The sequence below is a fragment of the Eumetopias jubatus genome, unplaced genomic scaffold (assembly GCF_037043125.1).
Source record: "Eumetopias jubatus isolate StellerSeaLion01/CBP00866 unplaced genomic scaffold, mEumJub1_p1.0 scaffold_1, whole genome shotgun sequence".
In the NCBI taxonomy this organism is placed as follows: Eukaryota; Metazoa; Chordata; class Mammalia; order Carnivora; family Otariidae; genus Eumetopias; species Eumetopias jubatus.
The window spans coordinates 133,131,841-133,152,109 of NW_028274807.1; the positions used below are offsets into that span (position 1 = coordinate 133,131,841).

General features: G+C 39.3%; 1 protein-coding gene across 2 annotated transcripts in view; it reads left to right on the plus strand.

The window, feature by feature from the left end:
- Positions 1–20,269, plus strand: part of KCNH8 (potassium voltage-gated channel subfamily H member 8) — a 366,134-nt gene that overhangs the window by 104,298 nt on the left and 241,567 nt on the right. For both annotated transcript variants that reach the window (XM_088021252.1, XM_028099221.1), the window contains exon 2: positions 17,376–17,609. In XM_088021252.1, coding sequence (XP_087877378.1) covers positions 17,376–17,609 — 234 coding nt within the window. The remainder of the gene's footprint in view (positions 1–17,375; positions 17,610–20,269) is intronic.

Consider the following 20,269-nt stretch of genomic DNA (forward strand, 5'->3'; position numbering starts at 1 on the left):
CAAAACCACAATGAGCTATCACCTCACATCTGTCAGATGGCTAGTATCAAAAAGACAAGAAATAAAGAGTGTTGGCAAAGATATGGAGAAAAGGGAGCCCTCATGCACTGTTGGTGGGAATGTAAATTGGTGCAGCCACTATGGAAAACTGTATGGGGGTTCCTCAAAAAATTAAAATTAGAACTACAGTATGATCCAGGAATTCCACTTCTGGGTATTTATATGAGAAAAACAAAAATGCTAATTCAAAAATATATGTGCATCTTTATGTTCATTTTAGCATTATTTACAATAGCCAAGATAGGAGAGTAACCTAGGTGCCCATTGATGGATGAATAGGTAAAGAAGTTGTGATAAATTTTTTAGCCATAAAAAAGAACGAAATCTTGTCATTTGCAGGAACATGGATGGACCTCAAGGGCACTATGCTAAATGAAACAACTCAGACAGAGAAAGGTGAATACCATATGATCTCTCTTGAATATGGAATCTAAAGCCCCCCCCCAATAATAACAAAAAAATTAAGTTCATAGATGCAGAGAGAAGAGATTAGTGGTTGCTAGAGCGGGAGTGAGGTGGGGGCATGGATGAAGGGGGTGAACAACAACAACAGCAATTTTAAAAAAAGGAATGCGGGGCGCCTGGGTGGCTCAGTTGGTTGAGTGTCCCACTCTTGATTTTGGCTCAGGTCATGATTTTATGGTCGAGAGATTGAGCCCCACACTGGGCTCCGTGCTCAGTGGAGCGTCTGCTTCTCTCCTTCTGTCTCTCTCCCTCTGCCTCTGCCCCCCACCCCGCTTGAGTGCTTTCATGCATGCATGTGTTCTCTCTCTCTCTCAAGTAAATAAATATTTAAATCTTAAAAAAAAAAAGGTTACCACAAACAGTTAATTGGTAAGCCCATGGTAACCACAAAGCAAAAACCTTAGTAAATACACAAAAGAGAAAGAGAAAGGAATATAAGCATGCTACTAAAGAAAGTCATCAAACCACAAAAAAAGAGCGGGAAAGAAGAAACAGAGGAACTACAAAAATAGCTAGAAAACATAACAAAATGACAATAAGTACATATATGCTTATGTACTTTATCCATAATTACTTTAAATATAAATGTTGGCATTAGTTTTGCTCTTCAGAGATGTAAAAAATGCAGACTTTTTCCATCCTTTAGTTCTGCCACATGCAGGAAAGCTGTCTCAAGGTCTCTGACAGAGCTCTAGATACCACAAGTAAGTTCCAAGGCAGGAATGAGGCGTAAGAGAAGGTAAAAAGGCACAGTGGCCTGGATGGTAAGAGCATTTCTCTTTTCATACCGCTTTTTAATGGAAATGAAAATATCTTACTGGATATCTTCAAACTGACTTATCCAAATGTCTCATTGGACAGAACGTATTAACCTGGCCACGTAAGGACAAGTGAATAAAACCGGTTTCACCATTATATGATTGTTCATGATTGTTTAATGTGTGACTGGCAAAAAAATTTTAGAAACTAGTTTAAAATGATTGCCAGTAACTGAAAACGGTTGAATGGTGGATAATATTTTTATTTCTTCTCTGGTTTCCTAATGCTTTGTAATATGGCTAAATTAGTTTGATGATGAAAGGATACCTGTATAGTAAAAATAAATTCATTTGAACTAAAAATAATTAGACTTTTGCTGAAAGACTCATTGATCTATCTAGTGCCTCATCTCACTTCCCATCGTGTCCCCTATCTGCACTTAACCAAGGCAGGGAAATGGGGTGGAAGTCACTCTGGTATCTTGCAGATCCTTCTTTTCAGTAGAGTGTGTACAATGTCACAGCGAACATCTTCTCCAGAGTCTCCTGACTGAAAACATGATTATATTGATTCATTTAAAAATCTATACTGCAAATTGTATTTAAAACATACAATGTACTTAGCATTGACCTGGAAACGTGTGATTAGTTTGCCTGCTTTCCTGACCTCCTTGGTTCTCCTCCTACCTTACTGGCCACTCTTTCTCACTCTTGTTTGATGGCTTCTCCTGAATTTTCCAACCTTTAAATGTTGACATCTCCTCTACTTAGTACTCAGACCTCATTTTTGCTTTGTTTATACTCATTTCCTGAATGATCTAATTCCTGCCAAGTCCACATTTATATCTTCAGCATAGATATCATTTTTAAACTTCAGACTCCTTTATTCAGCTGCCTACTTCACATCTTCTCTGGGATGCTTAATGGACTTCTTAATTTTAGCATATGTAAGACCAAACTCTTGAAATCTCTCAAATCTGCAGGGTTCCTTTTTTCCCCCATCTCATAAAATGCACCTCTGCCCTTCTGGTTTCCAACAAACACAAAATCACTGGCATCATTTCTTGATTTTTTTTTTCTCTCCCATTGCAATAGAATCCATTGGCAAATGCTTTCAGCTAATTCTAAAGATGCCTCAGATCTGGCCACTTCTCACCAAAGCCATTGCTACCACCCTAGTCCAAATCATTTTCCTTCCTTCCTTCCTTCCTTCCTTCCTTCCTTCCTTCCTTCCTTCCTTCCTTCCTTCCTTCCTTCCTTCCTTCCTTCCTTCCTTCCTTCCTTTCTTTCTTTCTTTCTTTCTTTCTTTCTTTCTTTCTTTCTTTCTTTCTTTCTTTCTTTCTTTCTTTCTTTCTTTCTTTCTTTCTTTCTTTCTTTCTTTCTTTCTTTCAAGATTTTATTTATTTGACAGAGAAAGAGACAGTGAGAGAGGGAATACAAGAAGGGGGAGTGGGAGAGGGAGAAGCAGGCTTCCCACCGAGCAGGGAGCCCGATGCGGGGCTCCATCCCAGGACGCTGGGATCATGACTTGAGCTGAAGACAGACGCTTAACGACTGAGCCACCCAGGTGCCCCAAATCATCTCTTTTTAAATAGACTCTTGGAATAGCCTCTGACTGTTCTTCTTAGTCTGGCGCATGTTCTCTTACAGTCTATTCTATACAAAATAGCCAGAGTGGGCCTGTCATTATAGAAGTCAGAATAGTTACCCCTGGACACGAACCCAGGCTATCCCATTACACTCAGCAAAATCTAGAGCCCTTACCAAGACTTACTCTCCTTGAATGATCTGGAAGGCTCTCCCACACTACCTCTGTGACCTCATCTCTACACACATTCCCTTTGATCACTGTGTTCCATCCCCTGGGCTGTATTCGCTATTCCACAAACCTACCAGGCATGTTCCCATCTCAGTGTCTTTGAACTTGTTTTCTTCTGCCTGGAAGTACTTCCTTTATGTATCCACATGGATCACCCCTCATTTGCTTAGATCTCTCTTTAAATGTTACTTTATTGGAGTTTTTCCTGATAATGCTAATTTAAAATTACACTAATGAAAAAAATTCTCACTCATCATTCCTTTCTCCCACCTTGCTGTATTTTGCTTTCATAGCATTTGTCACCATCTGACTCACTTTTCCTACCTTCCTTCCTTCTTTCCTTCCTTCCTTCCTTCCTTCCTTCCTTCTTCCTTCCCTATCCCCCCCTTCTTCCTTCAATACTTAGCACAATGCCTGGCACATAATATATGATCAATAACTATTTGTTGAGTGAATGATGAATATGTCCCTAGAATTAGAATACAATACAAATTAGTTTCCTGAATCAAAAACCTTTGTACAGTTTTTAACTGATCTGAGTGTCAAGTCCCAGAAAGGGAACTATTTGAAAATAATTAAGGAAATAATTAAGTTATGATTTATTGAGCAATGTCTTTACATACCAGGCATTAGGTTAGGTATTTTATGTGAAGGAATAATCACCTCCTCTTTTACAAAAGGAAGACACTAAAGTTCAGAAAAGTTAGACAGCTTATCTTCTTCTCAAAGATAAAAAGTGGTAGAATCTGGGGCGCCCGGTGGCTTAGTCGTTGGGTGTCTGCCTTCAGCTCAGGTCATGATCCCAGGGTCCTGGGATTGAGCCCTGCATCGGGCTCCCTGCTCTGCAGGAAGCCTGCTTCTCTCTCTCCCACTCCCCCTGCTTGTGTTCCCTCTCTCACTGTGTCTCTCTGTCAAATAAATAAATAAAACCTTTAAAAAAATAAAAATGGCAGAATCTGGCTCTGACTCTAAGTGTATATTAGTATCTCATGCAAACCCTTTCCTGCAACTACAGAAGAATTTTAGTTTGAGACATTCCATGTTGTTTTAGGATGCTTCTTTTGCTGGATTCTAATATTCAAGTTCTTTTTCCTTTTGTCTGTCTTTACTCTTTTTTTCTCTCCCTGCCTCCCTCCCTCTTTCCCTTCCCTCCCTCCTTCCTTCCTTCCTTCGATTCAGAAGATTAAAAGTGTATAGTATTTTAAGTCATTCATTACAGTCACTAAGTTCCAGTCACTGTTGACACATACTTCTGTGCCCATAAGTCATTGAACCACCCTGTGTCTGAACTGGAAAGGATCTTAGATATGAACTCCCTCATTTTCCATATGAGATAAGTAAGGCCCAGAAAGAGGAAGTGACTTGGGCACAATCACACAGCTTATTACTGAGAGAGCTAGAATCCAATTTTAAGATATCTGGTATGTAGACCAGTGTTCATCCAAAGTGTAAAATGTCCACTAGATATGTTATATTTATACCTCCTCATGACTCAGGTCTAAAAGGTACTTCACCTAAAATCTAAACATCAACAGAAATGAGGTTTCTTATGAAAAGACAGTTTTCTGTGTTGTGGTTTAGGTGGCTGCCGTAGTGTCAGAACAGCAGAACCCAGATATACTGATATCATTCACTGAGGGAAAAAATGTGAAAGTGAGTGTGTATGTGTGTGTGTGCGCATGCGCATGTAGGCCTTAGATAATACTCACTTAGAAAAAAAATACACACCCACATCACATGTTTTATGATAGGATATACAACAAGACAGATAATTTCCTTATGGAGTTTATAGTTTAGTGTGTGTAGTTTTGTGTATAGTGGGCTTGGGTGTGAGTGGTTAATAAATCATAAATAAATAAACGAACATGTTGAAATACCATTAAAAATGGTAATACTCAGTCTTACGAGAAAAAAAGGCTACAATGATAGAGAATAATGGGGGGTGACCTATTTAGATAAGATGGTCAGGAAAGAATCTTCTGAAAAGTGGACATTTAATTGAGACCTAAAGATGAATCACAGGGAGAGGAAATGCATGAGCAAAATGCCTGAAATGCCTGAGAGCTGGGAAGAACATTCTTTTTTTTTTTAAGATTTATTTATTTATTTTAGAGAGAGTGCATGCAAGCAGGGGGAGGGGCAGAGGGAGAGAATCTCAGGCAGACTCCCCTCTGAGCTTGGGGCCCCATGGGGGGCTTGATCCCAGGACTCAGGAGACCATGACCTGAGCAGAAACCAAGAGTCAGATGCTCAACTGACTGAACCACCCAGATGCCCCTGGAAAGAGCTGGGAAGAACAGCTCTGACATTCTTAAATGTCAGATACCAGGAAAAGAGTAAGTGAAATCTTAGTAGCTTATTACAGACCATGGTAGAAGGCATTTGGCTTTCATTCCAATTGCAATGGAAATCCTTTAAGGAATTTAAAATGGTAGAGTGGCAGGGTGCCTGGGTGGCTCAGTCAGTTAAGCCTCTGACTTTTGACTCAGGTCATGACCTCAGGTTTGTGAGATGGAGGCCCGTGTCAGCCTCCCCATTGAGCATGGAGCCTGCTTAAGATTCTCTCTCTTCCTCTGCCCCTTAAAAATAAATAATATAAAATGGGAGAGTGGTAGGCATAATTTGCTTTACAAAGAGTATTCTAGGTAGTAAGACCAATAGCAGGTGTTAAATCTGTATGTGGGGTAGGTCAATACCTTTCATAATCACAGCATTCACATCAACGGTTTGTGAAACAGTGGGGTCCCATCACTAGGGCACTCGTGCCACCACAAGATAGGATATTGTAGAGGATTGGACATTAGGTCATATATTGGTCTATATAATCCTCCCCAAAGTTTGAGCTTCTATAGTTTTATGCACTGAGCTAATTATTGAAGGTCTCTCTAGAAATTATAGAAAGCCATAAAATCAAAGGGGTTATTATATAGAATGGAATCCTCCTACACTTTAAAGATTGAGTATGTACTCTTGTACAAAGATGATGCCACCTTCTCAAATTGGGGTTAGGGTATATAATCAGAATCTCCTTCCATTAGGCAGAAGATCTCAATGGTTTTGTGTAATAAATCAAACCTAGTGATTCCGTTTAAAATGGAGATCCTAGGCTCCCATATCTTGGAGATTCTAATAATAGACCCCCAGGTCTGCGAAACTGCAACCTTAGTAAGTGAACTACCAGATTCCAATGGACAAGGGGGACCAGGGCTGCACTTGGAGAAGCACTGGACTTGGTGACAAGGAACCCTTACTCAGATCCTAGCTCTACTCCCCTCTGCCTGTCCTCCACTGAGATCAGAAATATTGTAGCCCTAAGAATATTTTAACTTGCTGTGGAGCCTTGTTAGGTTATTCAGCCTTTCTGAGCCAAAGTCCCTCTATCTGTAATGACACTTACAGTAAGATGCTGTTGTGAGGGTCAAAAATTTAAAATGCAAAACGCTGACCTGATATCACAGCTGTTTAATAAACAGCAGCTCTTACCTGCTTTATTTCTGCCTGTCTAGTTTATTCTCCTGCTTCCTTTCTGCTCATCAGTCTCCTAATGCAGAGACAACATTCACCTGTGTTGGTTTGTTTCTCAGCTTTTACCGTCTTCCTCTGGCCGCCACCTCCGCTACAAATTCTTAGATATGTCTCTAGCAGGTATCACCTTAATTAAAGTTTCGTACTCTCTCGGCCTTATTACAAAGACACTAGAATAAATGCACTAATATTATAGCCATAGACTATTTGTAACAATCAAATTAGTTTACTCTTGTGTTTCCTGCTATTTAACTAACAATAACCTCTTACAAAACCACTCGTCTTCCTGTTTAATCTAACATGAATACTGTGAAGCGGAGAAGATTATGCAGTGGACAGATGAGGTTCTGGAAAATGCTACCAAATTATGAAAAACATTTGAATTGCATTAGTTCCCACAGAATATGAACGACGCTTGAATGGGGAGAGAGGAGCCAGTCCATCCTGGGGCACTGGACATACTAAATTATATAGTGTGTCTTCAAAAATTCAAATTTAAAAGGCCTTTAAGTATTAAAATATAATAAAATATGGCTGAATTAATCACTTTTTTTAAACCTTTATGTATGTTTGAAGTAAAGATCCTGTTCCAGTCTGTTTGAAATTAAAAGGAAATATTCTTTGAATTAAACATAATTGCGAGCAAACTCTAGGTTGCTCTGGGGGATAACCAGGGGACAAGTTAAATTAAATATTTTGGGAATCTGGGTATTCATAGAACGTGGCTGGTTACATTTGCCAGGTTCCGTGTAGCCTGCCCTTCAATAGGACAAATAAGATGCCAAAATAAATAAGTTTGTCAGAACAAAAATATTGTCATGTGGTCTTACTTTGTCTTTAAATAAACTACTAAGAAAACTTTTACAAAGGTGTAAAATTTAAACCACAATTAGCTACATATTTGGTAATTTACATTTATTTAAGAGAATAAAATTACACTAAATGGGAATTGGGCCAGAAAATCCAGGCCCCACGACTACCAAGGCACAAAATCTTCCCCGTCAGTTTTCATCTAACTGCTTTACCCTTCTTCAGGGGGAGTTGGCCGTGTTGAATTATCCAGTTGTGTATACTGAAAAGGAGGAAAGCATAGAGAACACTGAGCTTTCTTTTCCCCTGCTCTTTGCAAAAGCAGGGAAAAAAACTTGTCCTTCCCAGGAGTCTCACCCAAGGTTCATATTTGATTTGGGGGAGGGAGGTAGAGTGGGACAGGAGTTATAAGCATGCAAATGCAAAGATAATCGATATGCAAATGCAGAGATAATAAATATGCAAAGGCAGAGATATTTACAACATACCTCCTTTTTTTCTCTAGGCTCTGTTTGGAACTGGTTAGCCTCCCTTCACTAGGGTAGTGGCCAAAATGTAGCATCCTGGGTTAGAAAATCAGAAAGTGGCTTCTTAATGACCCTAAAGAGTCCCTAACAATTCCAAAATGCTTAATTCATGTTGTTCACATGGTAGTTTTCTTAACTAAGTAGAAATGCCTTATAATGTCTTCATTTTATATTTTGGAGAAAGGGCTTTGTTTAGCATTATTTAACCTACTGTTTTTGCTTAATTGATTTTCTAATAGAAAATGAAGTTGTCTATTTCTGCTTACCAAAGACTTTACCAAAAGTAGCATGTCAGGATGAAAAATGGGGGCACACGGTGAGCTGTTAGGGACCAATCTGGTTTTATCTTTAAAACAAAGATAGTAGTTGTAAATGATCCCTGCTACATGATAAAACAACAGAGTGAGCTAAACAACAATGCCTTCATTCGGTATACTTATAGGTTGCACATTTATTTCAGTCACGTGTTTAATAATTGTTGAGCATCTACTATACGCCAGGCACTCTTCTAGAGGTTGTTGATGTGGGAAACAAAGGCAGAAGAAAAATTATTAAATTTCTTTACTACCTAGACACCACTGACAAGTCCTTGAAACAGGCAGAGTGACATTCTTCTAGGGACTCAACTGCCTCAATGTTAATACTTTGCTAAGGGCAAAAGGTAAGCCTAGCCTGAGCCCGCCCCAAACCAGGATCCTGTAAGTCTACTCTAACGTATAAAAATTCCTTTGGAAACTTCCTTTATCTCTAAACCCCCCAAGATAGTGTTGGTAATCATCCCCCAAGCATATGGCCCACGAATATACATCTGAAGGGTCTCATGACTGAGACCAACAATAGCTAGGCTGCTCAAGGTCCTGGAAACCTTGCTTCCAAAATTCCTTAGAGACTTATGCTATCCCTAACCCCCTCCCAACTTGAAAGTATATAATGGGCGGCTCCTCATGACCCCAGTGCAGCTCTTCCTGCATATGGGCCCTGTCCCTGTGCTTGAATAAAATCACCTTTTTGCACCAAAGACATCTCAAGAATTCTTTTTTGGCTGTCGGCTTCGAACCCTAATAACGTCTTTCCTACATCAGTTGTGACTACATTAATAAACACATAAACCAAACCCCTATCCCACTGGCAGAGTATAGATAGTAATACTAATTTTTTAAAAGTAAACAGATGATGCGAAAAGATCATTTCATCTAGGAGATTAACTCTGTAAGACAAGACCTAGAGAAAAGTTTTAACTTTTTTAACATTTTAACATTATTTTAAACATCATTTCAAATGTGTTTGTAGGTAATCAATTGCAGATAAAACACTAATACATTTTTATTACTGTCTTAGATTTTCTGAAGTTTCTCCCTCATTCATTTTACTTTTGATAAGTACTGTCACCCTGTTATAAGTCAAAATTATTCTTTTTCAAAATTAAACTCATTTCCTGAACTCTTAAGAGACCATACACCTGAGAATTAGTATAGCTCAACACTGAAGCTTACACCATTGAAAAAGTGGAATTTGTAAAACTTAGTGATTTTGCTATTACCAACTAATGATAAAGAGCGTACTAAATTTGGGGCACCTGGGTGGCTCAGTCGTTAGGCGTCTGCCTTCGGCTTGGGTCATGATACCCCCTGGGTTTCAGGGTCCCTGCATCTAACTCCCTGCTCAGCGGGAAGCCTGCTTCTCCCTCTCCCGCTCCCCTGCTTGTGTTTCTTCTCTCGCTAAAGGAGTTTCTCAACCATTAATGTGCATATGAATCTTGATGAAATACAGATTGTGATTTAGGGGCTCTGAGGGAGGCTTGAGAGTTGGCATTTCCAAGAAGTTCCCAGCTGAGGCTGATGTTGCTGACCTAGGACTGCACTCCCAGTGGCAAGATGGAAAAGCACATTTGTTTATATTTGTGTGTTTGTTCTCATAGATAGATACTGCTTACTACCTTCTACTACAGCTTCAGCACTAGAATTCCAGCTCTGAGCTTTGCTTTGTGACAGTGTTCTTCTCGTTTTTGTCTGTCTGGAGTGATCATTCATACAGTTTTTAAAAAATCAAAACATAAATAAATGATGAAAGCTACCAATATGACCATTTGAAGCATGCTACTAGATGATACATAAATCACAAGGACCATGAGAATCCCTCTTTGCAAATTTTTCATCTTTTTTTTTTTTAATAAGGTTAGAAAAGTCCTCAATCTAAGCAACCTCCTAAATTTGGGTACAAGGCACACAGGATTTTAGCTTGCAGCCGGTACCATCAATCTAATAAAGATGCCATCATACTTGGAAATGATAGAGTTAAGCTCCCTGAAATCAATATAAAGTGCAAAGATGGCTTAAATATTTTAAAGTAAGAGACATTCATATTCTATCTGTCTGAATAAAGTATTCTCTCAAGATGACCGTAATCAATATCACGAGGGGTACAGATGTTGTCTTTCTTGGACCCGTATGTAAATGTTATTCAGAAAGCATGGGGGCAACTCCTAAAAGAAGATTAAAAGTTCATGTTTTCTTATTCTCTGCAAGAATGTGAGTGCTAGAGGACTCAAATTTGCCCATCTACTTTGTCTGCAGAATATGTTCATAGAGTACTTGCTAGCATGACACAAGATTTGGTTTTAAAAGAGAACCAATACCAGAAGCACATTTCAGAAATGGATTTGGACCATCAAAGTCTCTATTTCTGTGTCATTGGCAGAAAGAGCTAAAGGAATACAGGTTCCTCCTTGATGCCAAGTATCACTGACTTCTTTGGTTTGAATGATTCCAGGGGTCTGCCATGATGGAGAATTTTTAGACTGTATACTGAGATGATTGTCTTGAAGTATTTGAGGCCTCTGGGACAGATTAATTTGGATCTGCCTAATCCTTTTGAGCATGCACTAGTCTATGATGTAGAAATGTTTGGGTTTGGAACAAATGGTGAAGAAAGAATTCTTGAGATGTCTTCTGTGCAAAAAGATGGTTTTATTAAAGCACTGGGACAGTATGCATAGGCAGAAAGAGCTGCACTGGGGTTGTGATGGGTGACTGGTTATATACTTTCAAGTTGGGAGGGAGTTAGGGATAGCACAAACCTCCAAGGTATTTTGGAAACAAGGTTTCCAGGACCCTGAGATGGCTAGCAATTGTTAGGAAAATGTTGTTTAGTAGAATTTCAGTCATGAGATCCTTCAGATGTATATCAGTGGGCCATAAGCTTGGAGAATGTTTGCTAACATATCTTGGGTGGAGGGTAGGGATAAAGGAAGTTTCCAAAGGAAATTCTATGTTACAGAAGACCTAGAGGATCCTAGAGGTCAGGATAATGTTAAGATTGCCTTTTGCCTTTAGCAAAGTATTAACATTGAGGCAGCTGAGCTCCCAGAGGTGAATAAGGGACAGGCGCGGGTCTACGTAGGGAGAGATAGGGAGGGGGCTACAGATCAGGCTCACAGAAATCCCCAAAATGGTGAGGTGTAAGGAAACCAGAGATAAAGGAACAAACCAGACCACGCTGCCCTAGGCATGTGTGGAGGGGTGTCTTTTTTATGACAGTCACCTGTGACTAACGACCCTAAATAGAAGTAAGCCATTAAAGATGTTATAACCAGTCCTTACTCATGCCAAGACATCACAAGAATGATAAGGCTACAAGCTCCCTAAAAAAGACTGTCAGTGGAGGCCCACTTTGGCAACGCTGTCGGGACCCCTCTCACTCTTGAGAGCTTTTTCTATATCTTCATTTAATAAAACTCTATCACTTTATTCACTCTCCTTTGTCCGCGAGATTCATTCTTCGATTCCATGAGACAAGAGGAAGGTAACTCTGCCTGTTTCAAGGACTTGTCAATAGGCTGTAGGCAGTAAGGAAATTTAATTTTTCTTTAGCTTTTGTTTCCCAGATCAGTCTACCTTGAGTCATGATTCTCAAGCATAGGTTCTGTTGAGGTGTGCTAAATGGTATGCACAGAGTCATAGAAAACAAACAGCATACCTTCCCAAAGTTTCAACTGAGTTAAAAATTTGTCAGGCCCATATTAAAACAAATCAAAAACACTCAAACATGAATATGCAACACAGTAGAATACAAAATTTTGATATATTTTTATTAAACATGAGATTTCAAAAACAATATTGAACTTAGATCTATGCCCCCAGGTCCCTTGGAATACAAATTTATGGCTTCAGCCAGTGGAGGGATTTTTTTTTAAGGGATATTTTAATGGAAGAGTTTTAGAAGTACTCTGATCTACACTGAAAGGGCATGAGAAGATCAGAAGTCTGATCTGTTGAATCGCAGCTACAGTTCTTTGCATCTGGAGTGAGCCTGTGCAGAATATTTTGGAACCAAGAACGTTGCTGTCATGTTTTTGAAATATTGACTTTCTGGAGAAAATGAGGGGACAGAGAGGCTGCTGATAGATGCAGGCTGGTTTGGGAGATGTCATCAGTGAACTTTTTTTTAAAGCTGAACTTGATATTTTATTTATTTATTTATTTATGAGTTGATACATGTCAAAGATTTTTTTTTAAAGATTTTATTTATTTATTTGACAGAGAGAGAGACAGCGAGAGAGGGAACACAAGCAGGGGGAGTGGGAGAGGGAGAAGCTGGCTTCCCGCAGAGCAGGGAGCCCGATGTGGGACTTGATCCCAGGACCCTGGGATCATGACCTGAGCCAAAGGCAGACGCTTAACGACTGAGCCACCCAGGCGCCCCCATGTCAATGATCTTTTAATAAATGATCTCTGTGGAGAAAAAAACTATTGATTGGGCTGTTCACAGAGCAGAAGAGGTAAAAATTGTTTAGAATAACCCATTTTCTAGAATTACCTTTTCTATTTTTCTATTTTCTAGAATTATTTTTCTAGAATTAACCCATTCCTGCTGGAAGTAGAGAATAAATCACTTCTTTACAGAAAGAATGCAGGATTTAGAAAACTGAGAACCAGTTTTAATCCCTAGCTTCACACCTTGGGCCGGAAACTAAAGCTCTCCAGGCCTCAGTGTCTTCAGGAAAAAAGGGACATTTACAAGGATGAAAGGAATTAGTAGTGGTTTGATGTTTACCTTCTCTTCCTTTTTTCTTCTATACCTTTCCATTTCTTCCGCCATTCCCATAGAGCCTGGGAAGTTGACAATGAATAGTCCATCTCCATTTGAATGGGAAAATGGTGCTGTTTTGAGAAGTTGGACCAAAGGACCTGGGTCTCTCCCAAACCTGAGATTCCGTCTGATGATCTACACAAGCTTTTTGCTAAGAAAGCAATTAAAGAAAGGATCAACTGCCTAAAGTGTGAACACATTTAGATCCTACTGTTTACTGGCACTTCAAAACTGAATTTGCACAAAAGGATGACCTAGAAACAAGCAGGGAAAAGCTGTGTGGCATTTAGATGCATATCACATATGCATAATTGATTCCTTAAAAGGTTAAATACTCTTAGCATATGTATGGATAGTGATATACCCATGATAGGTTCATAATTATTATGGCAATGGCTTTGTTTTACGTAATTCTAAAGTAAATGTCATGTTTCTTTGGAGATTCCAGGACTGGTATTCAGAAAAGCATATGTTTCCAAATAGATAGCTAGGTAAGAGGAGCTACTCTTTCCCAAACAGAAGGACTATTCATGTAGCTGTACACTAAGCTTTATGAGGCACCAACTGCCACTAAATTCTCTTTGGAATTTGAAATGCAATTACATATCGAGGACAAGTGCTAAATATAAACAGAAAAGCCAAAAAGATGACTTTTTTTTTTGCTTTGTTTTTGCAGTGTATTTGAAGGAAGAATTAAATACCCCAAACACACTATAATCCCTAATTGAAACACACAGTTCAGGCAATTTGGTGAATCCTTTAGCAGCTTTTTTCAAAAGCTTATTGTAGCTCAGGAAGAGCTGGTCTCTTCTTATGTAAACAATTGTAAGGATGCTAAGGAAATTAATAAAAGAACCAAGTCACTAAAAACTATGTAGAAGGAAATACTATAATATATGCCATAAAATCAGGGACAAAATAGGCAATGTGTTATGTGAGGATACATATATAAGTGGTGAAAACTATATGAATGGGAATAGTTATTACAAAAATTCAAGTTTTGGGTTTCTTCTTTGGGGAAGGAGAGAAATACCACCTGTGTGGTGCATGCAGGGGGTTTTGCTGGATGTATGATTTATGGCGGATGTTTATTGATGATGTTAAATATTGCTGTACAATTTTTTAGGTAAGTTGTATTTCTTAATTTGTAAGAACGGAAAAGGCAAAATAACACAGTGAAGAAAAGCACAAATTAAGTTGGTAAAAAAAAACAATGTAAGATAGTAATAATGATAATAATGATAAAAAGTAAATTTATTGATCTCAGGTTGATCGAAGTATCTTCATATTGTACTTTTTTTTTGATGGGGGGGGCAGTGGGAGAGAAAAAGAGAGAATCATGACCCTGAGATCATGACCTGACCAGAAATCAGGAGTCTGACACTTAACTGACTGAGCCACCCAGGTATCCCTTCTTCATATTGTACTTCTTAAAAATGTAAATACATGCCATGTGCAAGACACAACTAAAATAGGTCCCTAGAAGGGTTGAAAGTAACAAGATGAGAAAGGGTAGAGCAGATAAATACTAACAAAAGAAAACTCTTGTAGGCCTTTAAATAATGGGAAAACTGGACCTTAGGACAAAACGTAGTGTCGTTTATTCTCTGTCTTCAATGACAGTTTCTTCATCCTGAGCCCATTCTATCCATGCATCTGCTGACCTTCCAGGACTTTTGATAAATCAGCTCCACCTATTTCTGTCTTACTCCAAGCTCACCATTTTCAAATCTTAGAATTTTGAATCTCTCAACTCTGGTAGTACGTATTATCTGTATACCATTGATTTGGTACTTATTGTAAGCTGTGTTTTAGTGTTATTGATGATATTCATGCATTTCTTCAATAAATTGTAGTAATCTAGAGCTAGAGACTATACCTTCTTCATCTTTTAACACCCAGTGTCACCTCACCCTAGGACCTGCCATATGGTAGAATCAAGTCACCTGGCATATAGTAGAAAGTCAATAAACATGTCAGCAGTTGACTGAAAAATGGCTTCTTTTTGCATTAACAGCTCTTTCAGGATGTTTGAGTACTTTGCCAATACTATGTATTTACATTTTCTAAGCAATCTCTCAGCCAAAGTTTTAGAAGGGGCAGAGGAAGAGATACTATGGTTAGAGAAGGATCCATAGCTGTGCAGAGTTGCAGGGTGAAGACCATAACCTAGTAGGAAGGTGCCCACCTCTGGACCTCACTGGGAACTCATGCAGGTTCATTACTGATCTTCAAGGGCAGAGACTGCATCCAATAAACTTTTTGTCTCTATACCTGGAACAAAGTCCAACATGTAGTCCACAGTCAATAAATGCTTCTGCAAAGTGTGGCAGAATTAAATATTAGTCTTGGTTAATCTAATTCATTCCCACTTCAAAATAACACTCCCTCGAAGGCTTCCCAGTGTAGGGCTTCAGCTCTGGCTTTTTTCCACAGAGAGAGGATGACTGGGAGGGTAGATGAGCCAGCCCAGCTCAGGCAGGATGTAGATGTGAGCACTAGAACTAGCATTCTGGGCTTAAGGGCTGATTGGAGCAAAGCTGAATGGAGTGGATTTGGTTCTGCCAGTTGATAGTGAACTATGGAAACACAAAACAAACATTTAAAAAGTGATGAGGAAGCCCACGGAGGAGATCTTCAGTGCTTGTCCTACTGGCCTTTGAGAAGTAGCTAGAATTCCTCCTTTCTCATGGCATATAAGATAGGCTGTCTGCTGCAAACCTTTTTTAAACATACTGTTTTTTGAATGGGCAATATATAAAGCATATAGTATAACATTCAAAGGATACAGTAGGTGTATGGTAAAAATAAGTGTGCCTACCACCTTTGCCTGAAGTTCCTCTCTCTAAAGATTTCTACAATTACCAAGTTATTCCACTTATTTTTAGGTACACACAAGTATTTCATATTTGGATATAATACATGTTTATATGTGTTTCTATATTTTCAGACGAATACTCATCTAATAACAATTACATTGAATCTTGATTTTTTTCATTTAACAACTTGTACTGTGGTTCTTTCCATTTTTACTTGTGTTATTTTAAAAATCCCAGCCTCTAATATTATCTGATACACAGTCCAACATTTGTTTTGTGAGAGAATAAATGAATGATTTAATAATAGTCTCTAATTCATTCTGAACCTAAAGTCACCTATCAACAGATTTTATAAATGCTTTCTCCTACAGCCCATCTCCCATATTCATCTTTTTGCTTATAAATATCATATCCAAACCTCAAAATTAATCTCAAAAGAAATTCACCTGGCAGGAACCTTCCCTGAATATTGCCTCTCACACTGTCCCCCAGGAGTTCTCTCCAAGCACTTAATACTCTGCTATTTTTGATTGTCCTCTGACCTCTTACTTGTTAACATAATAACCATAGGTGCTCCTGGTTGGCTCATTCAGTTAAGCATCTGCCTTTAGCTCAGGTCATGATCCCAGCCAAGGTCCTGGGATCCAGCCCTGCATTGGGCTCCCTGCTCATCAGGCTCCCTGCTTCTCCCTCTCCTCCCCGCTCTTGTTCTCTCTCGCTATCTCTCTCTCTCTCTCTCTCTCTCTCTCTCTCTCAAATAAATAAATAAATAAATAAATCTTAAAAAAATAATAACCATAAAGGTGTGAATAATACTCAACAATTTTCATTGAATACTTATTTGTGCCAGAGACTTCACTAAGCACGTTATGTGTATTTCTCACCAATCCCTACAACATACCTTGCTCTCCCCTTAGTGGGCAAATTCCAAGTTGTGGTCCTTGGTCACTTCTGGGGGTCCCTATACGACCTCAGCTGCCATGGCAGTAAAACCCTTTTCTCCTACTCTTTATTACCTTTCCTTCCTTCCCTTTCTCAATTCCCCACTTGCTTACTTCCTGCAATCACCTGCCAAGTAAATGACTTACCCTCAAATCCTTGTTCAGGGTCTGCTTTTAGAGAAATCAAACCTAAGGAAACTGGAGGTTAGTGTGTGAGTAACTTGTTCAAGTTTATGTATACATCAAGTGGCAGATTCAGGGTTTGAGCCTGAAGCCATGCCCGAAAGCACTCTACCTGACTGCCAACTAGATAGTAAGGGCCTCGAAACAGACCAATGAATACCGTATTGCTTCTGTAGTGTGTTTGAAAATGCAAGCCAAAGTCAGAGCTTACTACGTACTTCTGCTGGTCAATGTTTTGGAGTGTCTTCCCACCCTAGCACATTAGGACATGCACTGTTAGCTAAATACGGAAGCTTATAATTTGTTACTGAAACTGTGATTTAAAAGCAAGAGTCCCTCATGCTCGTGTAGTGGCTGAGTGTCTTCCTGTCGTTTTACAGATAGCAACTTCATCCTTGCGAATGCACAGGTGGCTAAGGGGTTCCCCATAGTCTACTGTTCGGATGGCTTCTGTGAGCTCGCTGGATTCGCCCGGACTGAAGTCATGCAGAAGAGTTGCAGCTGCAAATTTTTATTTGGAGTTGAAACCAATGAGCAGCTGATGCTTCAAATAGAAAAGTCACTGGAGGAGAAAACGGAATTCAAAGGAGAAATTATGTTCTACAAGAAGAACGGTGAGTGGCTTTCTTAGGCCGGTGCTTATCGGACAGTTGTGAAGGGTCACCTTCTTTCAACTCAGTAGTTAATCCATAACTGCCATTCATGCTTAATGGCATTTCACATAAATATATAGACTGTTATTGAAATTCCACAAATGACTCAGGCAATAGCCTGGTTTTAGCCTTTAGCTGCATAAACTGCTTGAAAGTTTAGCATCAAAATTAAACCTGTTCAATGTTGATATATTAACTGAGTGAATCTATATTAAAATAAAGTGTATTACAATTTTACTAGATTGCTCTTAAAATACATATTAGATATGATAGTTGTTAATGTATTATTAATAGATGATCTTATCCAGGATATTCTCCAAATTGTATGCCTTTAAGAACCACATCTCAACCTCAGTCATTAAGGCAGAGGCCAGGTGTTCATGGGCAGAAAAGGAAGTTAATTTGAAGGACAACAGCATAGGCATTTTCTCTTCCAGTTCCCTGGCCACAGAGTCTTTCTCACTACTTTTTTAAAGACAAAATAAGAGACACATGGTATAACTCAAGGTGGTAGTAAATTTGCCTGGACTCAAAACTGCCACTGAGGAAATACAAAGTGTTTTCTTGTGGCTGCCGTTTTGTGACTCTTTTCTAAATAAAAGAAGATGTAGGGTTGGGTATGGTATCTGCAGTACTGGGGTTCTATGTAGGAATTGGTTTCATTATCTCATGGGCCCTGGTAGTTGGGATGAATCCAAGAGGCATTATATTGGGGAAACACTAAATCAAAATTAGAACAGATTGTCATTTTCCAATTTCTAAAATTCTCTTTCTCTAATAGTTTTTCCTAAAATAACATCGCCATCTGAGATTTTTCTGTGCTCATGGCTACCAAGCTAGAGAATAGATTTCCCAGCCTATTTTGCAGTTGGGCTGGCCATGTGACAAAGTTTTGGGCCAATGATACGCAAGAGAACGATTTATGTAACTTTTAGGAAAAATCCCTAAAAAATACAATTGTTTGCCCTCTAATTTCTCTTCCTTTCCATTATGTTATGGACTGAATTGTGTGTCCTCAAAATTCATAGGTTGAAGCTCTAACCCCACTGTGATTGTATTTGGAAAGAGGGCCTTTAAAGAGGTGATTAGGGTTAAATGAGATCATAAGTGTGGGACCCCTGCCCAATATGACTAGTGTCCTTATAAGAAGAAGAGATACCAACAATATGGGCACACAGAGGAAAGGCTATATCGATACAGAGTGAGAAGGCAGCCATCTGCAAGCCAATGAGAGTGGTCTCAAGGAAAAACAACCTGTCAGCACCCTGATCTCCACTCTGAGAAAATAAATTTCTGTGTGGCCATCCCATCTGTGGTGTTTTGTTAGAGCAGCCCTAGCAAAGAAGTACATGTGGGTCAGAATGTTCAGGCGAAGCCACAAAGACAGCTTCAACCATATGGCAAGGACAAACCATAGAGGAGTGCAGAGCAACAATATGGAAGAATCCTGGGTCTTGTTACAGATCCTTCCTCCCCACCCCAGACAAAAGCAAGTACATTCCTGTCTTGTTGGAATCATTTCATTTTGGGGTCTTTTTGTTACAACATCTAAGTTGCATTCTAACACAGGGTTTCTCAGCTTTGGCCCTGTTGACATTTCTGCTTGGTAATTATTTGTTGTGGGAGACTATCCTGTGCATTGCAGATGATTAGCAGCATTTCAGGCCTCTATATTTTGTTCTCGGTACTTAGTATTGGGGTCGCTGTCAGGAAGAGGAATAGGGGCCCAAACATGGGAACTTCATCTTCTTTTCTAACTTATTTGTCTTTGGAGGACATTCTTGGATCATGTAAATTTTGGATACAGGGTAGTCGTGAAATATTGGAGAGTACCATTCTGAGACAGACAGAATATCCAGTGCTTTGGCATTAGAAACATAATTCAGACCATTGTGTCCTTCCCAGTGTCAATAGATAAGGCCTTTGTAGCAAATATGATAAAATAAAAGGACTCCAGCTCTGTAATTATACCACAGTCACTGAAGAGAGCCTGAGATAGAAGAAAATAGAAGATGCCACAGAAAATGCAAACTGGACGGGAGTGATAAAACCACTCTCAGATGGAACAAAGAGAAAAGGGGTATCCTTTGTCTAAATTTTCTGCTGACTGCAGACTTGGCCTTCTCAAGATAGGCACCTTGTATAGGTGACTCCAGATCCATCTGAGTGTCTTCCTTTTTAAGCCACCTCAAAATATCCAAATGTGGCAACACTGAGGAAGGTTTAGGCCAAGCAGGAGAATCTAGATGGGAAGCCCAGAGGGCAGAGACTTTAGAGGCCAGAAAAGTAGAAAATATGGAGCACAGTGTGGGAGTCAACACCCAAAAAAATTTCCTGAGCCCAGGGTTTTATGTCTGCAGCCTTGGACCTCTTTAGGTGAAATCATTAAAGGCACCAGCCCCCTCTAAGCCAATCAATATGGAGATTTGTCTGACATTTTGAGCCAACAAATTGATCCAGTTACAAGTAATTGAAAATTGCTGCCTCTCCTATGATAATCATGCTGCATTTTAGCTATTTTTATAAATATCTCTTTCCACACACAATGGTGAACCTTTGAAGACACAACTTATGCATTACTTGCTTCCACATGTCCAGTGTTTAGAGCTTGAGTTCAGAGC